Source organism: Channa argus, chromosome 1, assembly GCF_033026475.1.
Source record: "Channa argus isolate prfri chromosome 1, Channa argus male v1.0, whole genome shotgun sequence".
In the NCBI taxonomy this organism is placed as follows: Eukaryota; Metazoa; Chordata; class Actinopteri; order Anabantiformes; family Channidae; genus Channa; species Channa argus.
The window spans coordinates 27,561,586-27,585,373 of record NC_090197.1 but is presented as its reverse complement, the minus strand read 5'-3'; the positions used below and the strand labels follow the sequence as shown (position 1 = coordinate 27,585,373).

The 23,788-nt window shown below is 39.9% G+C and overlaps 3 protein-coding genes across 4 annotated transcripts; 1 reads left to right on the top strand and 2 right to left on the bottom strand.

Moving 5' to 3' along the window:
• The first annotated feature begins 1,884 nt into the window (after positions 1-1,884).
• LOC137130608 (cystatin-F) lies at positions 1,885-4,767 on the top strand. The gene is made up of 4 exons (XM_067510980.1): positions 1,885-2,064; positions 3,074-3,252; positions 3,618-3,737; positions 4,418-4,767. The coding sequence occupies exons 1-4, from the start codon at positions 2,022-2,024 to the stop codon at positions 4,496-4,498; spliced, it is 423 nt and encodes a 140-aa protein (XP_067367081.1). The 5' UTR covers positions 1,885-2,021; the 3' UTR covers positions 4,499-4,767.
• Positions 4,768-8,441: 3,674 nt separating this feature from the next.
• apmap (adipocyte plasma membrane associated protein) lies at positions 8,442-19,289 on the bottom strand. The gene is made up of 9 exons (XM_067510944.1): positions 19,059-19,289; positions 17,222-17,338; positions 14,985-15,100; positions 14,497-14,589; positions 13,465-13,581; positions 13,151-13,325; positions 12,592-12,726; positions 11,157-11,349; positions 8,442-10,462 (listed from the first exon to the last, which is right to left on the bottom strand). The coding sequence occupies exons 1-9, from the start codon at positions 19,148-19,150 to the stop codon at positions 10,253-10,255; spliced, it is 1,248 nt and encodes a 415-aa protein (XP_067367045.1). The 5' UTR covers positions 19,151-19,289; the 3' UTR covers positions 8,442-10,252.
• Positions 19,290-19,895: 606 nt separating this feature from the next.
• Positions 19,896-23,787, bottom strand: LOC137130571 (zinc finger protein 665-like). Of its 2 annotated transcripts, XM_067510918.1 has the most exons (3): positions 23,655-23,787; positions 23,465-23,557; positions 19,896-22,896 (listed from the first exon to the last, which is right to left on the bottom strand). In XM_067510918.1, exons 1-3 carry the CDS (start codon positions 23,664-23,666, stop codon positions 21,139-21,141), a joined length of 1,863 nt encoding a protein of 620 aa, XP_067367019.1. In that variant the 5' UTR covers positions 23,667-23,787; the 3' UTR covers positions 19,896-21,138. The 2 variants fall into 2 exon arrangements, with proteins under 2 accessions (XP_067367019.1, XP_067367010.1); XM_067510909.1 differs by having other exon boundaries at positions 23,465-23,787.
• Position 23,788: the final 1 nt, after the last annotated feature.

The following is a 23,788-nucleotide window of genomic DNA, read 5'->3' as shown; positions in this document are numbered from 1 at the left end:
ATTAATTTGGTATGTTAAAGTGACCAGGGAACCAGATCTGTGAAAAGACGATGCCGAAGATGACGCCCAGTTGAGAAAAGTGGCAAATTTCAGCAGTTTGGAATCAGACACAGCAGAAGTAAAACGAATGGAAACTGAGTCCTGACGATGAACAGCTGCTTGATTCTGATATGTCCAGACATGTTGTCTCCACATGGGCGTCCATTCTGGTTCACGCAGGTTTGAAATATTCTGTCATGAGGATAAAATTTGACGATATCACATAATGGCAAAACGATTTTTCCCTGATGAGGGTTAATCATTTATCTTGTGAAAACGGCAGCAGAGCTGCTCAGTCAGCCAGCAGTAGAGAGCTTTTTAATAACTGTCCATTAGTTGTCTGGTCTATGTCACTGTGGGAGCAGACAGCACATCACAAACCTCAACTCCTTTTGTGGGATCCTGATATTTCTGCAGATCTTATCCTGACAGTAGATTGAGTGTCAGTGGTCCTGACCGGAGCTGACTCCAGACCCCTGTCAACAAAATGAGCTGTTACAGAAGAACCTAAACATGAAGCTACCTGTTACAATCAGCTGAATCTTGATCATGTTTTTATTACAGTCTGTTTTTAATACATTCAGCATTCCAACTCATACCCACACACACAGGTTTGCTCATAGTGGGTTAATATGACCACCTCTGTCCTCAGTGTGTCAGAGGACAGGCACAAAAGCATTTCAATGTTTCCAGATTTTAGTCATTTTTACATTAATCAAAATTAAACACGCACACAAAATTAAAATGCCAAAGTGAAACCAGATCAAAATTTTGCTTTGTGTTTGCACACCCAGAAGCAACTGCTTTACTATCCAGGGTCATTACATGTTAAATGGAGGAAGTGGAAACTGAACATAGTGATTACTATCAGCCACAGTTATTGAACATGACTCCATATCAAACTTACACAGTGGCATCAAAGTAAATAATGTCATGCAACTTCACAGATCTGTGACAAGATGACAAATGACCACAAAGACATGGTATCAGAGATAGAGACGAGAAAGATGACAAAAAGTTGATGCACAGTGAACATCCAGTGAAAAAACTGACAAAATGACAGCATTTTTTCACTTTTCAGAGCTTTAGTTTATTGAATCACTTCTTTGAGGTTTTGTTTGGACCTACAAATCAGCAAGAGACAAATTTAATTCCATCGTACATGACATTTTATCCACCAAACTGTGACATGCCCTGCAAATTTAGTTTGAATTAATTTAACTTGCCCTATTTGACTTCAGGGCAAACATATGTGTAACTTGTCATGTCGCTGTAATAAAACCTGTTTGTTTAAAGCAAACCAGAAGGTCCAGGTTTATTCACATTCCAGGCTACAGGAGGTAGAACTGTTCCAGAGAAAAGGGAACAGAGTTGAACATCTTCCCTCACCAACAATCTTTGTCTGAGCACAGACCCTGAATACAGAGAAACTTTAACCAACATGCTCCTCACAGTAGTGAAGCTGAAACCAGTAAATGCAGCATCAGCTCTGGCTAAACGTGAAAAGCTGCTGCTAAATGTTTGAGGAGGAGAATCAGTGTATCCACCTGCTTTACAGCCGTTCGCTCTGCTCTGTAGAGCCCGACCAAAGGCGCAAGTCGAGAACAGCATTCAGGAAAGAAAGGAGCAGATTCTGATCATGTTCTTTTTCTATGAGCTCTCTGATATTAATACATAGGCAGGTGATTGATGAACTAGAAACAGGTGGGATTGGGCGGATTGGAGAAGACACACAGGTGAGTGGGAGCATCTAGTGGCTGAAAAGGAGAAATAGCAGAAGACTGAATGAAAACACAGAAACAGGAACAATGAAATGCTGCAACATATAGAAACAGGTACAGGAAGCGACTTTAGTGAACTGTCGCCACATGTCTGAGTCAGACATGCAGCAGTGAACAGCCCATGAGTGTCTGTGCTGGTGTGAACTGAGCTGATCTGTGGTCTGAGTGTGTCGTCCACACAGGAAACACACAGCAACAGTGATGAGCCTGAAGACGACGCTGCTGCTGCTTCTTGGTGTTCTAGGTAAGACTCTAAAAACTAAACATGTTCTGTTTCTAGCAGGAGTTTCAGCTCATTTAACAAATTATTGCTGTTGACACCTGTGTGGTTTGTCTTCGAGCTCAGGCACCATATGTCCTGAAAGTGAACCTGCTACTGCTGCTTTTCTGAACCATCTCTTAATGTTTAGTTGCATTCCTCTTTGTTTGCTCTTCAGTGTTTTGAACCTGCTGCAGGAAGAGGCCTCAGAGTCTCACAGTTTATTGCTCTCTCAAATGTTTTGATGCATTTCAAGAAATATGTGATGTGAGAGAGAAAGAGAAACACCAGAGCAGCAAAAAGAAAAACAACCGCTCCTGAATCAAGACAGAAAAGTGACAAGTTTTTTTGTGATCATTAGCTCAAACCTTTGGTCATTTAACGTGTTGAAGAAACTGTCAGTTTTTATCAAGGATCAACACAAACTAAATTCTCTTGTCATGACTAATTGTTAGTCTGTGAACCTGTGCAGCAGGAAGAACAGGGAGAGTTTCTCCATGTCACCACATGATGATAACAAAAGGTTTTCTCCATCACAAAAGACTGTTCCTTACTTAACTTTGACACTTTATGTCCTAGAGCTGTTTGTCAGCTGCTTTACACCCAAATACTGAAAGTTTAAGACTCTGTGTCAAAAATAAAAAAAAACAAAAAAGAATGAAGAAAATACTGGACTTACTGCGATTAAAGATGGGTTAATAAATACAGTAAATCATAATCTATAACATGATTTTTATTTTTTAAAGATTTAGCTTTTTACCAATTTTTTTATATTTAAATACATACTAAGACTGATGATTTTTCTTATCGTGTATTAATTTTTAAACTGGCTCCTGTACTTAAACAGTCAAAGGTGAAATGTCCTGAGCAGCATCTGGGCAAACAGCCTCCTGAAGATTTATTCAATGAAAATCTGAACAGCAGCTGGTAAAACTCACTGGACGTCCTGTCGATGTTCGGGGGACAGATGCCTTTTACTCTCCTTCTCTTCCAGAGCGGAGTTTGGCGGTAAGCAGCCATCATGGCCGCTCCATGCCCGGCTCCCCATACAACATCAGCACAGATGACAAGAGCCTTCAGAAGGTCGTCCTCAAAGCCGCCTACTCCTTCAACAACCAGTCAAATGATGCCTTTCTCTTTAAACCCTCTGCCATCCACCGAGCACAGACGCAGGTAGGACAGGTCAAACCTGGGACCTACACTCAGGTCTAAGTACCTGCAGTAAAATGTCCTGTCTAATAGTAAACGTCCAAAAGAAACTGTACTGCAGTAAAAGTAATTTCTTTGACTGACTCATAGAAATGATGTGCCACATTTGCCTAATAAACAATGTTTCTGCAGAAATCTACAATGTCCAGGTTTGTGACTAGTCATTGTGAAAACAATCAGTACTGTGTCCTGACAGCTAAAGTCTGTTTTAGTTCATTAGATTATGTTTTAAAAATCTGCAAAGTTACTAAATCATGCTAAGTAATTTAGTAAAGTACAGTAGTTGAGTAAATGTACTTAGTTCCTTAACAGCACTGGTTGTGTTTCAGGTCGTGAAGGGGATTCGTTACATTGTAGACTTCGACATTTCCAGAACTGTCTGTCATAAACGGAACAAAAACAACAACCTGACCAACTGTGACTTCCAGCCTGCAGGTCGTCTCCACCAGGTGAGTCTGAAGACAAGCTTACCCCTCTGCAGGTCCATGTTAACCTGTCTCTGTTTGAACACTGATGTCGTCTAGCAAGTTGCTTTTTAACTACAGACAAAGACCGGTTTCCACAAGTGTACACATTCTATTGAAAGTCCCAATGAGTTCACCATGTGCACGTTAAGGTTTATTTTAAAGTTTCCAACATTTTCTGACTGCCACAAACAAACCATTTAACCATGAAAGTGTCAGAAAGTTTGATACTAAAATGTATGGGACGTATTGTGTTAATATATAAAACATTTTGTTGTTAAATGTTTTACATTACACAAGGATTCTTTGATGTTTGTCTTTAAGAACCATTGCAAATTGACCCAAAACAGCAGTGTAGGAATGAGTTAATCATCAAAATCTGTTCAGATGTACTGGACAGATTTTTAACTTAAATAAATCCATTCATTACTGGGCAAGACACCCCTAACATCCCGTCGCCAGCTGTGCAGTGCTGGTCCAAGTAGGTAGAAATTGGGGAGGGGTTGCATCAGGAAGGGAATCCAGCATAAGAACTGTGCCAAATCAACATGCGGACAATGATGCCCTGTGGCGACCCTGAACTCACGGGATAAGCCAAAAGGACAAAAAACAAAACAAACAAACAAAAAAAAACGGTTTATAAACTTTTCTCCTGTTTTTTCCAGACTTTTCGGTGTCACTTTGAGATGTGGATGATTCCATGGACAAATGAGAATAAGATTCAGGTTTTTACCTGTGGACCATGAAAGCCCCAGCTGCCTCCATCACGCACCTGTTCACCTGTCTGAGCTGCTGCTCCAGTAAACTATTTTTTTTTCTGCCTTTCATGCAAATAGAATCCACCTGCAGACATTTTCTCTTTAGATCAAATCAGGGCTGTGTTTGGAGTGTACTTGAAGCTTTGAGGATTTAAAGTGTGTCGAGTGCAATAACTTGCTGATCAGAAGGATAAAAGCAGACAGGTGAATAGTACCTGAAGGCAAGAAACACATCTGAGATCAGACCAGTGCCTGACTGTGATATTTGTTTTGTCATAAAGATATTAGAAATTAACACGTAAAACCTGCTGCAATAACACGATCATTTAAAAAAGTCCTGATTGTCAATAAAGTTCTTTTATTAACAATTTTCACCCAATTAAATGAATTCTGATTATTTTTAAAGGACCATTTTCACAGTTTAAGGCTTTAACATGAAAACTATTTCACTCATTACAATCCACTGGGTAGTTGTAATTATGAAATTTAAAACAAGAAGTTAATAAACTTATTGATCAAGCAGAAATTGTTGCTCTTCTCTGATTGGTCAAACTCTTCCAGAAGTGAATATCACGGTACTGCTGCCAGTACTGTCCCTGGAGGCTTCAGCTGCACCTTCCCATTAGTCTTAGAGCATATTTCTGTTTAAAACAATGTGAAAAATGTTGCTGAATTAACCACTTTGTTCTTTCTCTTTAAAAATCACCCAAACAGCGAGGTTTCTGCTCATTCAGAGCCTTAATCTTGCATTATTATAGGTCTCCACCTTTGGGTCGGAAAGATGCAGAGCTGATGAGGTTGTCAAACACTGTGAAATGATATGGACAGGAAGTGGCAGAGAGTACAGCTCCGTGCTCTTCCTCCTCCTAAAACGCAGACAGCTACACTTCACCAAACCCATGTAAACGATCAGGGCCAGGTACGAGTTCAGGATGTCCACGGTGATGTTTTCCGAGGGCTTCTTTCCCTACTGGTGAATGGCTCCATAGGTATTTGGTTTGGTTTCTGCTCTCTGATGGATCACTTTTTAAGTCTAATGACATTTGTTTTCTAGCACTGACAGCTCTCTGGACCATGACAGTAAATAAACTCAATAACTAAACACATGACTTTTTTTAGAGCACAAAACAGGGAATCTATGATTAAAAAATGGCTGCAATTATTCCACAGCTTATATTTAAGCCAAGTCCTGGAATCAAAGTCGACACTTTATGGGGTGTATAATTTTAAACCCACTGTGGTCGGATACAGAGCCTAAATGATGAAAGCTATGTCATTGTCTAAATATACACACACCTGACACACCTGTATCTGTTTTAGCACATATAGTTGGAAGTCTGAGACAAGCTAAAAAGTCTCTTTGGTAATAATGAGTTGAATTACATAAAATAAATATGAGATTGTAAACTATATGTAGGTCAGAAATCAAACTGACTGCTCAATGCCACAAATTTTGTTCAGTCTGGTTTCTGAATTAGAAATCAACAAAGTAGATAAATTACTCATTCAAAGAAAAGCCTTACCCCTACTATAGCAGCAAGTAACAAAATATACAATAAACAAAGCTACAGGTGAAAATATGTACAGAAATATATAAATTACTGATTGTAATTAGCCACAGATGCTGCCATCACCTGGTTTTCTCCTGTTTTTTTCTACACATACCATTTATTATGAAGGTTGAAACAGTTGTTTTTAGCCACGAAGCACAGTGGCAAATCAGAGGTCAAACCAGTGTCTTCCCTCTGGGCTGTCCTCCCTGATGTACTGTGGTTTGGCGTAGTAAATGATCAGGGTGTCTGAGGTATCTGCTCTACTTAAACTCCTTAATAGAGAAAACATTTAGTTCTACATCTGAACTGAACTCAATGCAGAAAATAGGAGCAGATAAGAAAAACTACTGTTTTTAAGATCCTGAAAAACTCCCGCAGCAGAGCTCAGCCTGGGAAGGCCTTAGACACAGCAATACACACAGCACCTGCTACTTTGATGGTCACTGTTGACCACTGCCTGTCATCACCCTTCACTCACCTATGAACAGAGTCTCCATCAAAGGCACTTCCTGTGTGTCCCTCCACTTCACATACAGCAGCTGATAGTGTCAGCTGCTGTATGTGAGAGTATTGGTAGGTATGGCATTCACCAACATCTTTGGGAACAAAGACCTGGCACCAGGACCAAAGGACACTTCCTTTGGTGGAGAGAATCTGTTTCCCAGTTGCTGCTGTCGCTCAGTGATTGGGAACTATAGGTTATACAAATTATGAAAGAGGAAAAAATCGTGCTGAGAACAAGCATCAATGCTACAGGCTTGGCACACCTATTTATGGCAGTTTCTCCCATTCTTCTTTGCAGTACCTCTCAAGCACAGCCATTTTCAGATCTCTCAATGTTCAATTGGGTTCCAATCTGGGCTCTGGCTGGGCCACTCAAGGACATTCACAAAGTTTCCCATAGCCATTCCTTTGTTATCTTGGCTGTGGGCTTAGGGTTAATGTCCTGTTGAAAGATGAACCGTTGCCCCACCCTGAGGTCCAGAACAGCTCTGGAACAGGTTTTTATCAAGGATGTCTCTGTACATTGCCGCTTTCATCTTTCCAATCCTGACTAGCCTCCCAGTTCCTGCCCCTGAACAACATCCCCACAGCATGATGCCACCACCATGCTTTACTGTAGGGATGGTATTGGCCAGGTGGTGAGCAGTGCCTGGTTTCCTCCAGACATGACATTTGACATTCAGGCCAAAGAGTTGTTTCATCATACCAGAGAATTTTGTTTCTCATGGTCTGAGAGTCCTTCAGGTGGGCTGTCATGTGCTTTTTTACTGAGGAGTGGTTTCCGTCTGCCCACTCTACCAAACAGGCCTGATTGGTGGAGTGCTGCAGAGGTGGTTGGTCTTCTTGAAGGTTCTCCTCTCTCCACAGGGAAACGCTTTAGTTCTTTCAGACCATTGGGTTCTTGGTCATCTCCCTGACTAAAGCCCTTCTCTGTTGATCGCTCAGTTTGCCCGGCCGGCCTGCTCTAGGAAGAGTCCTGGTGGTTCTAAACCTCTTCCATTTACAGATGATGGAGGGCACTGTGCCTATGGGACCTTCAATGCTGCAGAAATTCTTCTGTACCCTTCCCCAGATCTGTGGCTCGATACAATCTCTACAGAGGTCTACAGACAAGTCCTTGGACTTCATAGCTTGGTTTGTGCTCTGACATGCACTGTTAACTGTGGGACCTTAAATAGACAGGTGTATGCTTTTCCAAATCATGTCCAATCAACTGAATTTTTCATTGGTGGACCTGTCAAGTTGTAGAAACATCTCAAGGATGATCAGTGGAAACAGGACGCACCAGAGCTCAAGTTTGAGTGTCATGGCAAAGGCCATGAATACTTCTGTGCATGGGATTTTTTTCCTTGGCTCCTTTTATCCAGAAGTTTATTAATAAATAAACACCTTGGTCAAACAAGTCTTGGTTGTATTTTGTATGTGTGGTTGATTGTTCCAGAAAATACACATGTAGGGTAAAGTTGTGATTATACCAAGCTTACATGACTGACTTGTTTGTTGAGGTTAGAAAGCTTAAGGGCTACATTAAAATAAATGTAATTACAGGAAAGCTAAACTCTTAAACCACCACATTGATGGAATCAACATTTAGGTTGAAGAATCATGGGGAACTACTATGAACTAAAATGGTTTGGCCAGTTAGTTTGTATCTACTAACAGATTGAACATCAAAAACATTAAAACCCTCTAAGGATACTACAAATTGTCTTCCAAAGTAATTTTAACGAGATTGATTTATCACACATGTTCTGATCAGCTAAGTTGAGCCTGTGGAAAGTGAAACATTGTAAAAATCTGTGTAACCAACAGTCACTCAATTCAAAGATCAAAGATACAAACAAAATGAATGATCAAAACTAGAGAAAAAGATGTCAGGTTTGCTCATTTTATTCAGTTTTTATTGAAATTAAAAAGCGGCATAAAATTCATTCACTGCAAACAAAAAAGAAAAGAGAATTATTTCAAGAGATATCAACCTGTCATTACTGGAAACACATCAAGTCTAATCTGCTAGGTGCCAAAAATAACATTTTTTACATGAAAAAAAACTGACAATGCTGTTTCTAGGTCAAAAACAAAAGCTCACAATCAAACGTCTAAACAAATAAAGAACAAAGAACAGAAAATAACTCATTTTGGATCGTTATTTAACACGAAAACTTCCAAACACAAGCAGATACTGTATGTCTGTCACTAAAAACAAGATCACAGGTTGGTTTCAGGAGCAGAAGCTAAAGTTTGAATTTTTCCAACCTACAGCTTTTAATTAAAGGTGGTTTATAAAAGTGTACAACATTTCCTCTTTCAAAAGAAAATAAAGTAAATGGGAGAACTCACATCATGAAACTTTGTGTTTCTGGTCTGCATTACTGACAGCTTATAGTAAGTGGACTGGACCAGAACTATGTCCGTGGATCAAAACAAATACTGAAGATAAAGTGTTTGTGAAGTGAAGTGTTTCAGTAAAAACAAAATCCCACTGTGTAAAAATATTGCACTAATACTGAGATAAGGACTCATTAATAACAACTAGACTGTGATTATCGCTGTGAAACAAACAGGCAGAGTCAGAAACTACAACTACATTAAGCCAGATATAAAACAATATGCGTTAGAGTCACTGTCATAATGCTGTTACACATTTTCAGTAGTTAGAAATTAAGATGGAAACAAGTAAAATCAGTGCAGTTAAACACTTTTTTGCCGTTTTTTTAACCACAGTCCATTGGCTCAATCCAACAAACATGACACATAATCATAGCAGCAACAACAAACCAGACTGTACAAAGGTAGTTCACAAATAATGAACGGGCAAAATCAAAGTTCATGAGTCATGTTAACACACTAGTGGGGGAGTTATTTGGCTTTTGGTAACTAGTAAGCAGTTTTCTCAAGCTCATATATTTTGAAACAGGTGCTAGTCGTTACCTGAGATTCAGGACCTAAAACTAAATCTTTTTAAACACACAAATTATGTTTAAAGATAAATTACCAAACCCTAACGTTGTCATGTTAAATATTGAAACACATGCACCCATAAGAAATGTCAAAATAAAATACAACCTGAAATTGAAAAACTAGCGACTTTAGGCTCAAATATTTAATCAAAGGGTAAATTAGACAGAGCTGATGTCTGTCAAAACATTACGATAGTCAACTGTTCTGCAACTATTTTGTTGATTTAATCCTCAATTTAGGATTTTCTCAAATGAAATGTTAAACATTTGCTGCTTTTCTTTGTCACACATTTTTTGGAGACAAATTGATAATTCATATAGGGTTTTAAGGTTTTGCTAGTTGAGGTTCTAATCAATCTGGATATTTAAGGTTAAGTTTCAGTAGCAGACGGTTTTGATGTTTCGCTCTAAGGATCCAAACAGGTGCAGCAGTTACAACACCTTTAAAACAAACTCAAAACTGCTCTCAAGCAACAACTCGACAACATGTGAGTCAGTTCAGTATGATGACCTGAGGGCTCATCTTCTGGAGGCTGTGATTGTTGATTCATACAAAAGTCGGAGAAGCGATTTCTAGAACCTGTGACAAAGTGTTGACAGATGTCTCTGCAGTCAGAAAAATCAGCTGCAACAGCTTTTCTCTCATCCTGGTGCATCTTGATGTCGCTGTTAAAGACAATTGGTGATTCATATTTTTTTTGTATTTTTGTATTTTTTATTTTTTTTTACACCTTGCTCAGGTCGAGTTTGGCAATGTACGGCGATCGGAAGGAGCCCAGGTAAAGACTCCCATCATGCTCGTGGGCCTCACTGATGTAGGCTGCCACCAGGCCGTTGGGGTCGTGGAAGCTCCGAGTGCAAATGCCGCCATCCCGGAGCTCCGCCACCAAACTGTACCGAGGGACGAACTTCATCAGCACCTCCTGACTAAAGAGCTGGTAAAAGAACGAGAGGGAGAGAAAGAGGCAGGTAAGAGTGACAAGAGTGGGTAGAAAAAGAAAAAGAAGAAGAATTTTATCATGACCTTTGTTGATGGTCATGATAAACTCGACAAACTCGAAATGAACAGCAACTGTTGTAAGAACTGGCTAAAAATACTTTATTATTTGAGGTCAGAGTCTGCAGACAGGGCACTGTCTGAGGAAATGTTCAATCACCAGACCAATGACTAACATCGTCCCAGTGAGGGTTGCTAGCTGTCATTGTCTCTGGTCAGTTATTGTCATTCTAGTCGCCAAATGTTATTATCATAGGTTGTCTCTATATTGACATCGGGGAGTCCTTGTTCTCACTAGTCAGTTGTTGTGTAAACAGCAACACCTGCCAGTCATCCTCTCTATACCATTTTTGTCTCTATGTGGACATCTAAAAGTTTTCTTGTTCTCTAGTCACCTGACATCTTTACGTGGACAACTGTGATCGGTCTTTGTCTATAGTCATTGTCTGTACAACTGTTGTCTCTGAGTACAGCTCTGTAAGGGAAAGAGCAGCAAGCTCTGTCCATGTCCCTTCAGATTACCCAAACTTTGTACCTGGGGGCTCACACATTTGCCTTCTCTCATGTAGTTCATCAGCTAAAATCTAGAGAAATTTAGGGTGGCAGTGCATGTGTGAAAGTGCTTTATTTACCTTGAAGATAAGTTTCTTGATCCAGGGTCTCTGGGAAAGGAAGTCCAACATGGAGAAGCCAGGATTTGGCCGCACAGCAGACATAACCACCCAATAACCTCCAGTTGAGCTTGGGCGGATGTTGTCAGGAAAACCTGGCAAGTTGTCCACGAACGTGTCCATCCCTCCTTTATTTAGACCAGCCACATGGACTCTGGTCGACAAACAGACAATGATCAGGCTCAGAGTACCACTTTAGACCATTATCTAAATTGTCACACTGTGTTGTCCTTTAGGTCGTAGGTTTATCTGGAACACCGGCTGTGTTACCCATGATTAGATTAGATTAGCTGGTTTTGTGGATCAGACTGGATAAATCAAGTGTTGTGAAAGAATGCATAAGTGAGTCATCCACTAATTTCCACTTCAGGGATTCTGAACACACATTTTTTGTCAATGAGTTCAGGGTTATCACTGTAACTAAAAGTGCTGAAGAGCAACAACAAACAAATGTTGGGCATCTAACAGTTAAACATGTCTTTGTATTAGTCCACAGCTACATTAGTCTGTAAACTGATGAAACAAAATGATGAAAAGGAGGGCTAATGGAGGCGTTAGTACTTTATATTTTAAAGTTATGTTTTGATCAGAAGTGAAAGGATAAAAATAAACCTCCCACTACAACCACTGACAATCCCACACACCAGCTTGTTTCCATGGTAACAAAGAGAGCCAACACTAGCTCCCCCTTATGGAGACATGTTAAATTAATTTTATGGTGCCTCTATTAACATTATATTCATAACAATAATAAACATTTAATATGTTTGAATATTGATCAACTGGTTTAATGTGTAAAGGAAAAGTTTGCACAGTTCGTATAATAACTTCTGTTTATTTTGAGCTGCTTTTATGAAACAATTTATACATACCAGTTTAAAGAACTTTGAATAAAAACTCATAACACTCAATTCATAGTATTTTAACCATGTATTTATTTGCAATTTCAATTTAAGTTTGTTATGCACTTTAGAACTATTTTACTAAATATTACAATACATTTATTCATTCCGTCACAATATTTTGTGCTTTACTTAGAACTTTATTTCATGTTGTGTAGCTCTTTATAGTAATGCTTTAGATTTGTCACAAGAGCATTTGATTTATTTTATCTATTTTGTTGTTAAGCATTTCATTTGACTCTAATTTATTAATAAACTTAATGTAATACTTTTTAAATGTCAAATTATTTAATTTCAGCATATGAAGCATTTTTATTTCCAAAACATTATTGCCTTATTTTATTCTTATAATGGGTATATTATATTTATATGAAGTGTGTAACTTGACTAACAGAACTGATCAAGTCAAGCACAAATATAAACTCAGCTTGTTAAAGAAATCATGTAATAATGTAGTAAATTAATGGTGTTTTCAGGTGAATCAGGTGTGTTACCTGCGTATCCGGGCCATAGTGGTCTCTGCCACCAGCACCGACTCCTCATCAGGCAGCAGCTGGATGCCGTTTGGGAACCGAAGGTTTTCCATCAGCACCGTTACTTCTTTGCTCTCTGTGTCATACTCCAAAACTCTGGAAAATACGCAATCTGTTACTAAGCTGATAATGGGAAAAAAAAAAAAGGTTTTACATTTAAAACTTGAAATAGTTCCTTGAAAAGAGCTTGTCGTGGCAACTGGTCGCACAAAGAAATACAGTAGATGAGTTCCCACTTTTAGATTTCCGTAATGTACTCATATATACTGTTTTCTAAATAAAATTACACTAAAGAGACTAATTAAAAATAAAACTTAGACAGTAATTTGAAAAACTCTCTTGGCAAAAGCTTAAAAGTAAGAGGTCGGATTTTGTATCTCCAAGAAGTCTTGGGTTCCATAAAAAGTAATATAGAAATAGAAATATTAGGATTAAAAGAAATAAAACTAATAACTAGTTAGTAAAACTGTTAAATTTAAATTTTGAAAAATATACACACACACACATACACACTTTGTACCTTCCATCAGCCGTTGCCTCCATGATAAGGTTCAGATAATCCCTCCGCTGCCACCTGCTGCTAGAGTCGGTGAAATACACCTTCTTCCCATCCTGTGTGACTGTCACATCATTAATGAACGAAAGCTTCCTGCCGGCGACCACCTGTCCACCGGACACCAACCTGGTTGCCTCACCTTTAGAAAAGAAGAAAAGCTTCCTGCAATATGCGCTACACCAGCAGGAACCAGGAGGCTGAGTGTGGACATAGCTGGCACTGAATTAGCGTTAGTTGGTGTTCCTAATAAACTGACCACTGAGCATGTCCTGACTCACCTGTGGTGGGATTGACCTCAAACAGACCCAGGTAAGCATCCGCTACAAACAGAGTGCCATTGGGTCCGACTCTGATCCCTAAAGGCCTCCCACAGGTGGGCTCCTCGTCTCTGGATCCTGCAGGACACAATATTTTAGTTACTGCAAAGCTGAAGAAAGAATTTGGAGAATCTTTTAAAAACTGTGTTGTCATATTAATATTGTTGAATCTGAGAACTTCTGGGTCCATTAAAACATTTCTATAATTATAAAATGCTAACTAGACCAGTATTGTGCACAGGCAGGACCAGTTCATGGACTGTAGATGTTTAAGTGAATGTTGATTCTGAGTTTTGTTAGTTTAATGTTTGAAAAAGGTTTAAACGTCAGTTCACTTCCTCTAAGACTCAATAAAAGCAGCAGAATTTCAGCATTGACATTAGCTGTAGTAACATTTGTGAGTTTAATGTTAAATAGAGGGGATCAAGAAAAACTGGAAACACAAACATGACTCAACATGTTTCCTCACTCTGAGGTTGAGAAACTTGCAGAAGAAAGTGTGAAAGTCCAGGATGATTCAACAGATACAAACCAGAGGAAACTGTTTCTAAATGTGAGCAGGTTAAAGGTCAGAGCCAGAATCAGAGCAACAGCCACAGTTGGTCAGTTTCAAGTTTTCAAATAAATTGTAACTAGAATTACCATTTACTTTGACCCCCTAAATCTATTCTGTTCACCCTTAAGCGCACGTGAGTGTTTGTGTCAAGCTTGAAAAGGTTCCTCAAAGCATTCCTGTGATATCACGGTCACAAGAATGAAATGAACTGACATATGGAAAGACAACTCAGAAAACAGTCTCAAGGTGCAGATAAAGGAAAATGTGTTGAACTCAGATTTCTACCACACGGAAACAAGATCCTACAATCATCTGCAGGACAAAGATCAAAAACAGCAGCAACAGCTGGAGAAGAACAAAGTTGATATGAAAAACATTAAACATCAATCTCTAACTGAAGCAAACTAAATAAACCTGACTCTGAGAGAACTTCTCACCACACGGCTGTTTTCCAAGTCTCGTCAGTGTATGGATTCTCCGACCAATCAGCTTCACAATTTTCCCATCAGCTGTTCCAGCAAACAAAACATCTGCAGACAGAGCAGACAAACACCTGTCAACTCTCCGTCTTTTTCTTTATCCCTGCCCAGCTTTGATAAGCTGATTTTTACTCCTTTCTTTGTCCAAGGGGATTTTCACAGTATAACTTCACAAACTTTAAAACATTTTAATTTCAGCCACCAGTTGGTTGTTTTTTTTTGTTTTTTTAAATGCTGGAGCCTAAAGATGCGTCATCATCATCATCATCATCATCATCATCATCCACACATTTCTGAAATCTTCACGTTTAACTGTTTTACTGTGAAAGCAGAAATCCAAATTAACTGATTGCAGTGGTCAAACACTGATCCTTGAGGAATTACACTTTTAAAGGATGTTTCTATTTTGACTGTTTCTGCAGCGTCACGTTAACAAACTAACTGACCTCCAATGTTGGCGATGGACTCTGGTCCACTGAGCTGGTTTTCAAAGAGTCTCTGAGCCTCTCTGAGCTTCAGGTTTGGCTCCCAGCTGCCCTTCATCACTGGGGGCTCCTTCAGTCTGCAGCACCCAAAATAAGCAGCAAATTCAAATAAAAAAAACATGTTTAAATCACCTTAAAGTCCAACTGAGAATGACAGTAATACTATAATAATAAAGTTGAACATTTGTCTGTTTTATAAACTTCAAACATAAACTGTAGCTGAAATATTACAATTTTCTAGATGTTTGCAAAAATTAAAAAAAAATTATTTTACAATCTGCAAATCAAAATACTACTTTTTCTACCAATAAGTTGACTTTAATCATGTATATTTATTCTTTATACAAAATAATTATTTCACTTTTAAACTAAAGACTTTATGGTCAAAATGGTTTGCTGGAATTCTCAAAATAATTTTGCACAAAATGGGGATTTTAAACTGTCTTTTAACAGGGTCATTGTGTTATGGTAGAAAATGTTCAGCGACAGTCAGCTGCATTGATATCCCTCAATTTAAACTGCCCCTTTGTCATTCTGCATCATGTTTGCTTCATTTCATGAAATATTAACCAGGAGGAGCTGGAGCGTCAGCAGTATTCACATATCTGCAACACAGGGTTCAAACTGACATCCACACTGTTCATCCTCTGACCCCATCGTAGACACTGATTCATCCCTGGTCAACCTGGTACAGCTAACACAGTGAACTTTGAAACATGTAAAGGAAACAAAGGTTGAAGCCAAAAGATAAAAAAAAACAGAAATGATATCAATTCCTTATAAACTCATGTTTCAAACACTTTAATTTTCACAATTTGTTTTTACAGTGAGCTGATTATTTCAGTACAGTGCAGAAAAATCGTGTTCCTCAATGTTGACACTGTAAACAAAAAAAAAAGGTTGTTTGTACTATCCACACAGATGGAAGACTAAAAACCTGCTATTGATCACTGGGTATCCTGCCATGGTTAGAAAAACCCGGGGGCTTCTATGTAGTCTGCCATATTTCTGATTGACAGCAGAGATGATCAACAAAATGATGCAAATCCACCAAAACCACAAAGCAAATGAGTAGGAACAGACAGCAAAACAACTAGCTAATGCAGAACAACCATGAAGAAAAACAAAACGATCAGAAACAGGAACCTGCTCATAATCCATCTGAATTCAGGACACAGGTCCATGACTGAAACAAGACTCTGATGAACTCATTGGGCAGATTCAGAGTTTTTCTTCATAAAATAAAACCATAGCTGTTCTTTGCAATCTGAATTCTTCATTACAACATTTGAAAAGTAATAAGTTATATGACTTCCCCAACTCAGAGAAGTCATATATCGAAGTTTCCCCTCTTTGGGTTTGTTGATCTGTTATGCATGCTTCTTGCCAGCCTACCTTCCCTATCAGGCTCACCTGGGAAGCAAAATCACCTGGAGGTATAAAAGACGTTGAAGAAGGAGCTGTGGTGTCTCTTTTCCTCTCATACCACCGGCCAAGATTATGCTTTGGTGTTGCAGTATTTTGGTGATGTGTTAATGGACAGATGGGCTGGGAGTTGATAGCAGCTATGTTCTCGATTTTGGTTTTGTTAGGTCAATTTGATGATTATTAGGTTAGTGGGGGGACCAGGAATCTGACAGCACATTGAGTGGCTTGATCCCGGGTTTCCCCTGAGTTTCCCCTGAGTTTTGTTTCTTTTGGCCAGGGTTATTAAAATCATTTAAACTTTATCAGTGTTTACGTGTTCCGCTGAGCCATGGTGATGTTAGGTGTCAGGTTTAACCTCAATGTTTCTTAAACATGCTTCCTGAAATACCCCCATGTCAATCCTTTATGACCACAGTGTTCCTGTCTTCTGGTGGATAAACCACCATTTCACAAAGCTGAAAACATGTCAAACTGATTTACTGAACATGACTTTGAGTTCACTATACTCAAACACCCTCAACAGTCACCACATCTCAATCTAACAGAGCATCGTTAGGATGTGGTGAAACAGGAGATTCACATTATGGATGTGCAGCTGAAGAATTGGCAACAACTAGGTGATACTGCCATGTCAATGTGGACTGACAGCTCTGAGGATTTTTTCCAGCACTTTGTTGACTCTATGCTGTGAAAAATTAAGGCAGTCAAACCTTAGGTGTACCTAATAAATTGGCCAGTGGGCATATACTACAAGTTTCTGCTGGACTCACCTGAAGACTTCAGGCTGGATGGGAGACTCCAGGATGAGGATGATCACCAGAAGAGACAGAAGCAGAAAGCCACCCAGAGAGAACAGAGTCACCTTGAAGATCTTCCCACTGTATGTGCTGATAGAGGAAACAACACAGAGTCAGACAAACTAAATCTATACATATTTCAATTAATTTTCTGGAGTTCAGGGGTCCATCCTGGGGTCACTTGCTCACAATTCAAACATTTATGCTCATGACTATAATATAAGGCCTGGGAAACGTCATGGAGAAAGTTCACTAATTTGGGAGCATGAAACCCTGGAATTCAGAGCCTTTGTTCTCTGTGTGTCACTCAATCATTCATTTCCAAAATAAAAGTAATAATAATTTTTTCATCAGACAACACTAGCATGACCTGGAAAAGACCATTACTTTCCATGCAGAGATTTAGCTGTTCAGCTATGGTAAACTGCTGTCTAAAATATGCTACCAGTCCGGATCGGGTCCTAAACATATATTTGGACTAAAACCGTACACATTTATGAAGAAGATATGACCTGACAGCCTCACATCTGTCACTAAGGATTACACAATCTTGGAAGCAAACATACTCACACTTTAGTACCTGTGCTTTTAGCTTACTGTGTGTTTGAGCTCTAGACTGTGTGCAGGACATTGGCTTTGTTTATGGTGACAGACAGTAATGCAGCTTTAACTCACTGCTGTCTGTGCCAGGAGTGAGGGAGTCAGGTCATCTCCCTGTAAACGCAGATGCTTTGAGAAGTCCAACAGTGTTGTGGGAAACATAATATATGTTATATATGTTAATAATATACATCAGTTAGCTAATAGTTTTACTAGTTACTTTATGGAGTTGTGTGTTACCATGATCAGAATCCGTGCTGTGCTTTTTAATATATAATAATTAAATTAAATATTATAAAAGTAAATAATATTTTTCACGGTTCTCATGCAACATGAAGTTGCAGAGCAATGACAGTTTTAGCTGAATCCCTCTCATTGCTAAAAAGTGTGTGTTTGAAGGATCTGAGGCAGCTTTCAGTAGAGCATTGGGTGGAAGATGAGTGCACAGTTCTATCAGTGTGTATCCAGAAGGATCATTAGCCTCATTCAGACCAAGTGGATCCAGTCAAAGCGTGAGGAGTTGGGTTATGAATGCTGTGTTAATGAACAGCATTCATAACTTCAGGCTCAGTGACTCAGACACATGAAGTTTTGGGCCATGAAGAGCGTGAGATGTGAAGGAGATACCTGCTGAGTCTAATTTAACTTTATATTAAATCAACATTTAGCTTTTTGCGACAGTCTGTGCAAATAACGCAAAAGTAACTAAACAGTAAAAAGGTATTGCTATGAAAAGTAACATGGTAAATAAAGCTTGTACTGAATAGTACTTAATAATATAATTAGGAGGCGGGTTCGCACCTGTGGCTGGGAGGGTAAATAAGAATAAAGATGGCGGATCGTTGACTGTCCCACCTGGGCGAAAACTGACACAACTCGGCAAACATGTTAAAAATAAATTTGGAACCACAGGAAGAGCTTACAAACTACACCGATTAATTAACTGTTACAGACGCCCGCGGTCAGCTCGGTAACCCGGATGTTTGGGCAGCAACACCAGTGAGAGGGAGCCCGTCCATCTCTGAGCTGCTGTAAACGATTAGCTAATATGTTCGCTAGCTTTAATAAATTTTTTGATCGTCTGAGAACGATAACTAATCAGAAAGAAAAAGCTTGGTTCATCACGTTAAAGCTTGTTGTAACCTACCAGATGTTGTTACGTGCTTCTGTGTCAGCGTAATGTGGGTGTGAAAACGGTTCCGTTCATTACCTGGATCCTTTGTAGCGGTTCTCGGGCAGCTCGTCGGTGATGACCCGTGGTCGGTGCACCTGCCGGAACCGTAGCCCCTCTGACTCGTTCATCCTGCACTGTGAACGCGGTCCTGCTGGGTTCCGCTGACTGTCTGGAGCTGGAACAAGTCGCTGTTTTGACGTCTAACCCTGATACAGAGGCGTAAACCCGGACACAAACAGAAAAGTTCCTAGCGATGTGTTTACGGCGACGTCGACAGATTCCGGCTAGCTTCAAAATAAAAGCCTCATTAAAGGACGCCTTCACTGATTTTGAATTTGCTTCTATTGGATCTTGTCTGGGTAGTACATGTACATAAATGCCGTTACACCTCCCTATATTAATATATTACTCTTCTGGCTGAAAATGCCTCCAGATATGTCTTCTTCTTTCTCATACTATTGAGTTTGTAATCATGGTCAACCTGCTTTTCCAGAGCTCCTCCAAATTACATACTCTGAACTCTTAATGATGAAAACTCCTGGTGATGTCATCTGGAAGAGTTTTTCACATAGAAGTAGATAAGTATTTAAATATTGGTAAGTCAGAAGGAAGTTTAAACACGTGTGTACACCATGTACATTTACATCCTAAACTAAAGGCATAGAAAGCGAGTTGAAAATCTGTAAAGTTGCCTTTTAACAAAAGTATTTTTTTTTCCCCTGATGTAAAAGTTTTTCAAGACAGAAAGCAAAATTACAAAAGAAAATGTAATACTAAACAATTTAAAGTTCCTAAAAATAAAACATATAAAATAAAAATACCAGTAAAAAGAGAAAGTAAAATAGGTCAAAATAAGTAAAGTAAAAATAAGTAAAACAAAAGTTAAATGACCCCATAAATAAAATGTTTAATAATACATTTAATCACAAACAAAAGACAAAATAATATAAAATATCAAATGAGAAATGTAAAGCTTAAATTTAATAAAGAAAAGTAGTGGATGGGTTTAGTTATCACATTAACACAAATTCCTTTTAATGCCACTTTTATTTTTGACTCTGTTAATTCAGGTTCTGTAATGATATGTTACCTCACCTGTGCAGAGCGCCACAGTAGGAAAACTGATTCTAAGCATTTAAGTTATGTGAAGTTACAGTTGTGGTTTCTTCACTGTCTGTCTCTGTCTAATGGAAGGAGTGCTTCTATCTTTGTGAGGACAATCATTGACATGATCAGTTCCATGACTGTGACCTAAAACCAATAAAAAGGGCTCTGAAGGGGAGAGAGAAATGCAGAGCTGTGGTTTCTTCCAGCTCAGAGGGGGTCACATGCTCAGGTCCACAACTGTCTATAAGTAAAACACCAATAAAAGATAAAGCACATGATTAATACATGCGTCGCACAAGAAAAAACACAAAAATAGTGACGTCAGCTCTGCCCCGGTGCTGTCCACCATCAGTACATGTGCTAACCAGAAGAATTGTTGACTATAGTGCTGTATATGTCAAACTTATTGCTGTCCCATAATTGAAGTAAGTTACTGATTTGCTCTCTTGGTCAGAGCTTTCAATGAAAATCTTTTTTTCCCTGTAAGTTTCAGTTTCTGTGACTCTTCAGCACCAATATTTCTCTTTTTCTTTTCTTATTTACTGTTTTTGCTCCAATTTTATTCACATTCTTCTTTGCTGCATATAGTCCATAAACAGACTGAGAGATAAAAAACAACATTTAATCGTGGACAAAGACAAACTTTAATCCTTTTCTTTCTAAACTCAAGTGTTCAAACATAAACTATTTTAAACTCTTGTCCTTCACCTAATTTGTCCACAACTCTGCTAGTAGACAATTTCTCCAGCTCCAACCAGCATTTTATATGAAGAACAGTCTTTCTTCAAAGTAACATCTAACTGCTCCCAGACTCCACTGATTAAACTCAGGGAACCTTCCGTCTCAGAACTTCTTTAGTTATAGCGATTACAGCAATACGAGGCCACAGATAGAGCTGGTTTCATCTCCACAAATGCCAAACAGCATTTCTAAATGTTGTTAATATTAAGCACACAAACAGCCTGATACCAGAAGACTTTCCTGTTTCAGGTCTGGACTTCCTTGTCAGTCACTCAGTTGTCACACACCGGTGCTCCCTGAGGCTCCTCATGGAAGTAAAGCTCCTGTTGCAAGTAGAGCAGCTGAAGGGTTTCTGGCCTGTGTGAACCAGCTGGTGAGTCTTCAAGTTGTTGTTCTGACTGAATCTCTTTCTGCAAATGCTGCACTCAAATGGTTTCTCTCCACTGTGGACACGTTTGTGTCTGACGAGGTTCTGCGACACGCTGAAACTTTTCCCGCAGACCTCACAGACATACGGCCTCTCTCCACTGTGTGTGCGCTGGTGCAGCTTCGCGCTGGTCTGTGTGGAGAAGCTTTTCTCACACTGAGAGCAACTGAATGGTTTCCCCTCTGAGTGGCTGCGTCGATGTGTCTTCAGGTAGCTTAGCGAGGTGTAGCCACGCCCGCACACATCGCAGGAGAAGGGTTTATTGCCATCGTGCAGCTGCAGGTGGGTTTTCAGGACCTGGTTGCTGGTGAAGCTCTTTCCACACTTCTGGCAGGTGTGAGTTTTCTGCCCACTGTGCATGATCTGGTGGCGTTTTAGTGACGTGGATGAGGAGAAGTTCTTTCCACACTCACTGCAGCCATACGGTTTGATGTTGCTGTGGCTCCTCTCATGCAGCACCAGCTTGCTGTGCTGTTTGAAGCCTTTCCCACAGGCATTGCAGATAAATGTCCATTCTCCGCTGTGCATGGCACTGTGCACCTTCAGGTGAGTCGCCTGTGTGAAGCTGCGACCGCACACATCGCAGCTGAACGGCCGGTGGCCCGAGTGCACAAGGTGGTGACGGCGCAGGTTGGCTGACACACTGAAACTCTTCCCACAGGTGTCACAGCTGAAAGCTTTCTCTCCGGTGTGGACGCGGCGGTGGACAGACAAGCTGCTCCTGCTGGAGAAACTGTTCCCACACTGCTCACAGGTGTGTGGACGCTCACCTGTGTGCGTCTTCAGATGAACTGTTAGGCCACTCTGCTGGCTGAAAGTCTTCCTGCAGATACCACAGGTAAACAGCTTTAGTCTTCTGTGGACTGTCTGCTGGTGGATGTGAACACTGCGGCGAGTGGTAAAGCCTTTCCCACAAGTTGGACAATTAAAGGGTTTGTCCTTCCGGTGGACTTTCTGGTGAGCAGACAGGTAACTGTGTTTGGAGAACTCTTTCCCACACTGTGCACACCTGAACTTCCTGTCTGCCCTCGGACATGTCAGTTGGTGCTGTCTCAGGCCGCATCTCGCTGACAGTGTCTCTCCACAGCATGGACATGTTAGTGGGACATTGCTGGTTGCTTGGTGTGCCCTGAGGTGGCTGCGTGTGCCAAACACCTTCTCACAGTGACAACATCTGTGTGGTCTCTGCTTGCTGTGGACTGTCTGCTGGTGGACGGTGACGCTGCCGCGGGCAGAGAAGCCTTTCCCACAGATGGGACAGGTAAAGGGCCGTGCTCTGCTGTGGACCCTCAGGTGAGCTGTTAAGTTAGTACGTTTGGAAAAGCTGCTGCTGCACATAATGCAGCTAAAGTTTTGTCCAACACCAGCTGCAGGAGTCAGGTCTGGTTGGCTAGACACCCCTGTAGCAGCATCCGATTGACTGGACATGTCTACCTGAGAGTCTGCTTTTGTTAAGTCCAGCTGATTAGTCAGTGACCTGTCTGCAGAGGGGCAGTTCTTGAGCGTCCTGATCTTTAGCATCTGGTGTTTGTCCAACAGCCTCCTCAGCTTCTGTAGCAGAGCCTGACAGATTTTCCTCACCGCAGCCAGCAGCTCCTCCTGCAACACATTCACACGATTTCAGCTTCCTGACTGAACAATAGTTTTGCTTTATTAATTTTTGCCTGTCAGATGAATAACCAGTGATAAGTTAGGCAATTGAATATCAGTCAGATGGTGAGATAACATCTCTACTTATTTTTGTACATAATTTCTCAATAAATATTTTTTCTTAAGCAAAAGTGAAATGAAAGTTTTAGTCATATTCTGAAAGCTGATCAAACCATGGTGTTTCTTCTATAGATGTCAGGAAATATATTGTCAAGTTATTTATTTTCCATTTGAACAGATTCAGATGATACATACAAACGTACGGGTCTATATTTATTTTCCATAAAAATCAGTTCAGGTAAGACAACGTTGTTAACACACACGTTCGCACTCTTCAACAGTCTTATTTTTCTGTTTTATTGTCGCACTGTTTAAATTGACGCCCAACCTCAGTAAAGTAAGGCGAAATAAAGAAAAACTAACTAACTCCAAAGAAAACTGTCGAATACGCATGAGTAAACAATACCTAAATCAATCACTGAAAAATGCAAGAAGCGATGAATGAAATAAAGTTAACCTCGGTTTCAGATTTTAATTCAGGTTTCAGTCTCTGGCCGAGTTCTGTTACCGCCGTCGAAACAAACTCCTCCATGACAGGAAACAGCAGCTGCTGCAGGGACATTTTATTCATCTTTTAACAGAAACTTAAAAACCACTTTAGAGAAAGTAAAGTTCAGAGAGTTTTGCTGCCTGATTTTTGTTGTTACCGAGATCTTCATTTACGGCCCCATTTGCGACACGTTTTACGGCAGGGAAAGCGGAGAGAAGAATGCATGTCGCCCCCTGCTGGCTGGTGCTGAGACAAAACAAGTAAATTGGGAATAAAAATAAATTCAAAATA

Coding starts and splice junctions, on each gene's coding strand:
- LOC137130608 (XM_067510980.1), top strand. CDS start 2,022: ATGAGCCTGAAGACGACGCTGCTGCTGCTTCTTGGTGTTCTAG. Junction 3,253..3,617: donor TCCACCGAGCACAGACGCAG/GTAGGACAGGTC, acceptor GTTGTGTTTCAG/GTCGTGAAGGGGATTCGTTA. Junction 3,738..4,417: donor CTGCAGGTCGTCTCCACCAG/GTGAGTCTGAAG, acceptor TGTTTTTTCCAG/ACTTTTCGGTGTCACTTTGA.
- apmap (XM_067510944.1), bottom strand. CDS start 19,150: ATGAACGAGTCAGAGGGGCTACGGTTCCGGCAGGTGCACCGACCACGG. Junction 17,339..19,058: donor AACCGCTACAAAGGATCCAG/GTAATGAACGGA, acceptor TTCCTCTATCAG/CACATACAGTGGGAAGATCT. Junction 14,590..14,984: donor GTCCATCGCCAACATTGGAG/GTCAGTTAGTTT, acceptor CTCTGTCTGCAG/ATGTTTTGTTTGCTGGAACA.
- LOC137130571 (XM_067510909.1), bottom strand. CDS start 23,578: ATGAATAAAATGTCCCTGCAGCAGCTGCTGTTTCCTGTCATGGAGGAG. Junction 22,897..23,464: donor AATTAAAATCTGAAACCGAG/GTTAACTTTATT, acceptor AATGTGTTGCAG/GAGGAGCTGCTGGCTGCGGT.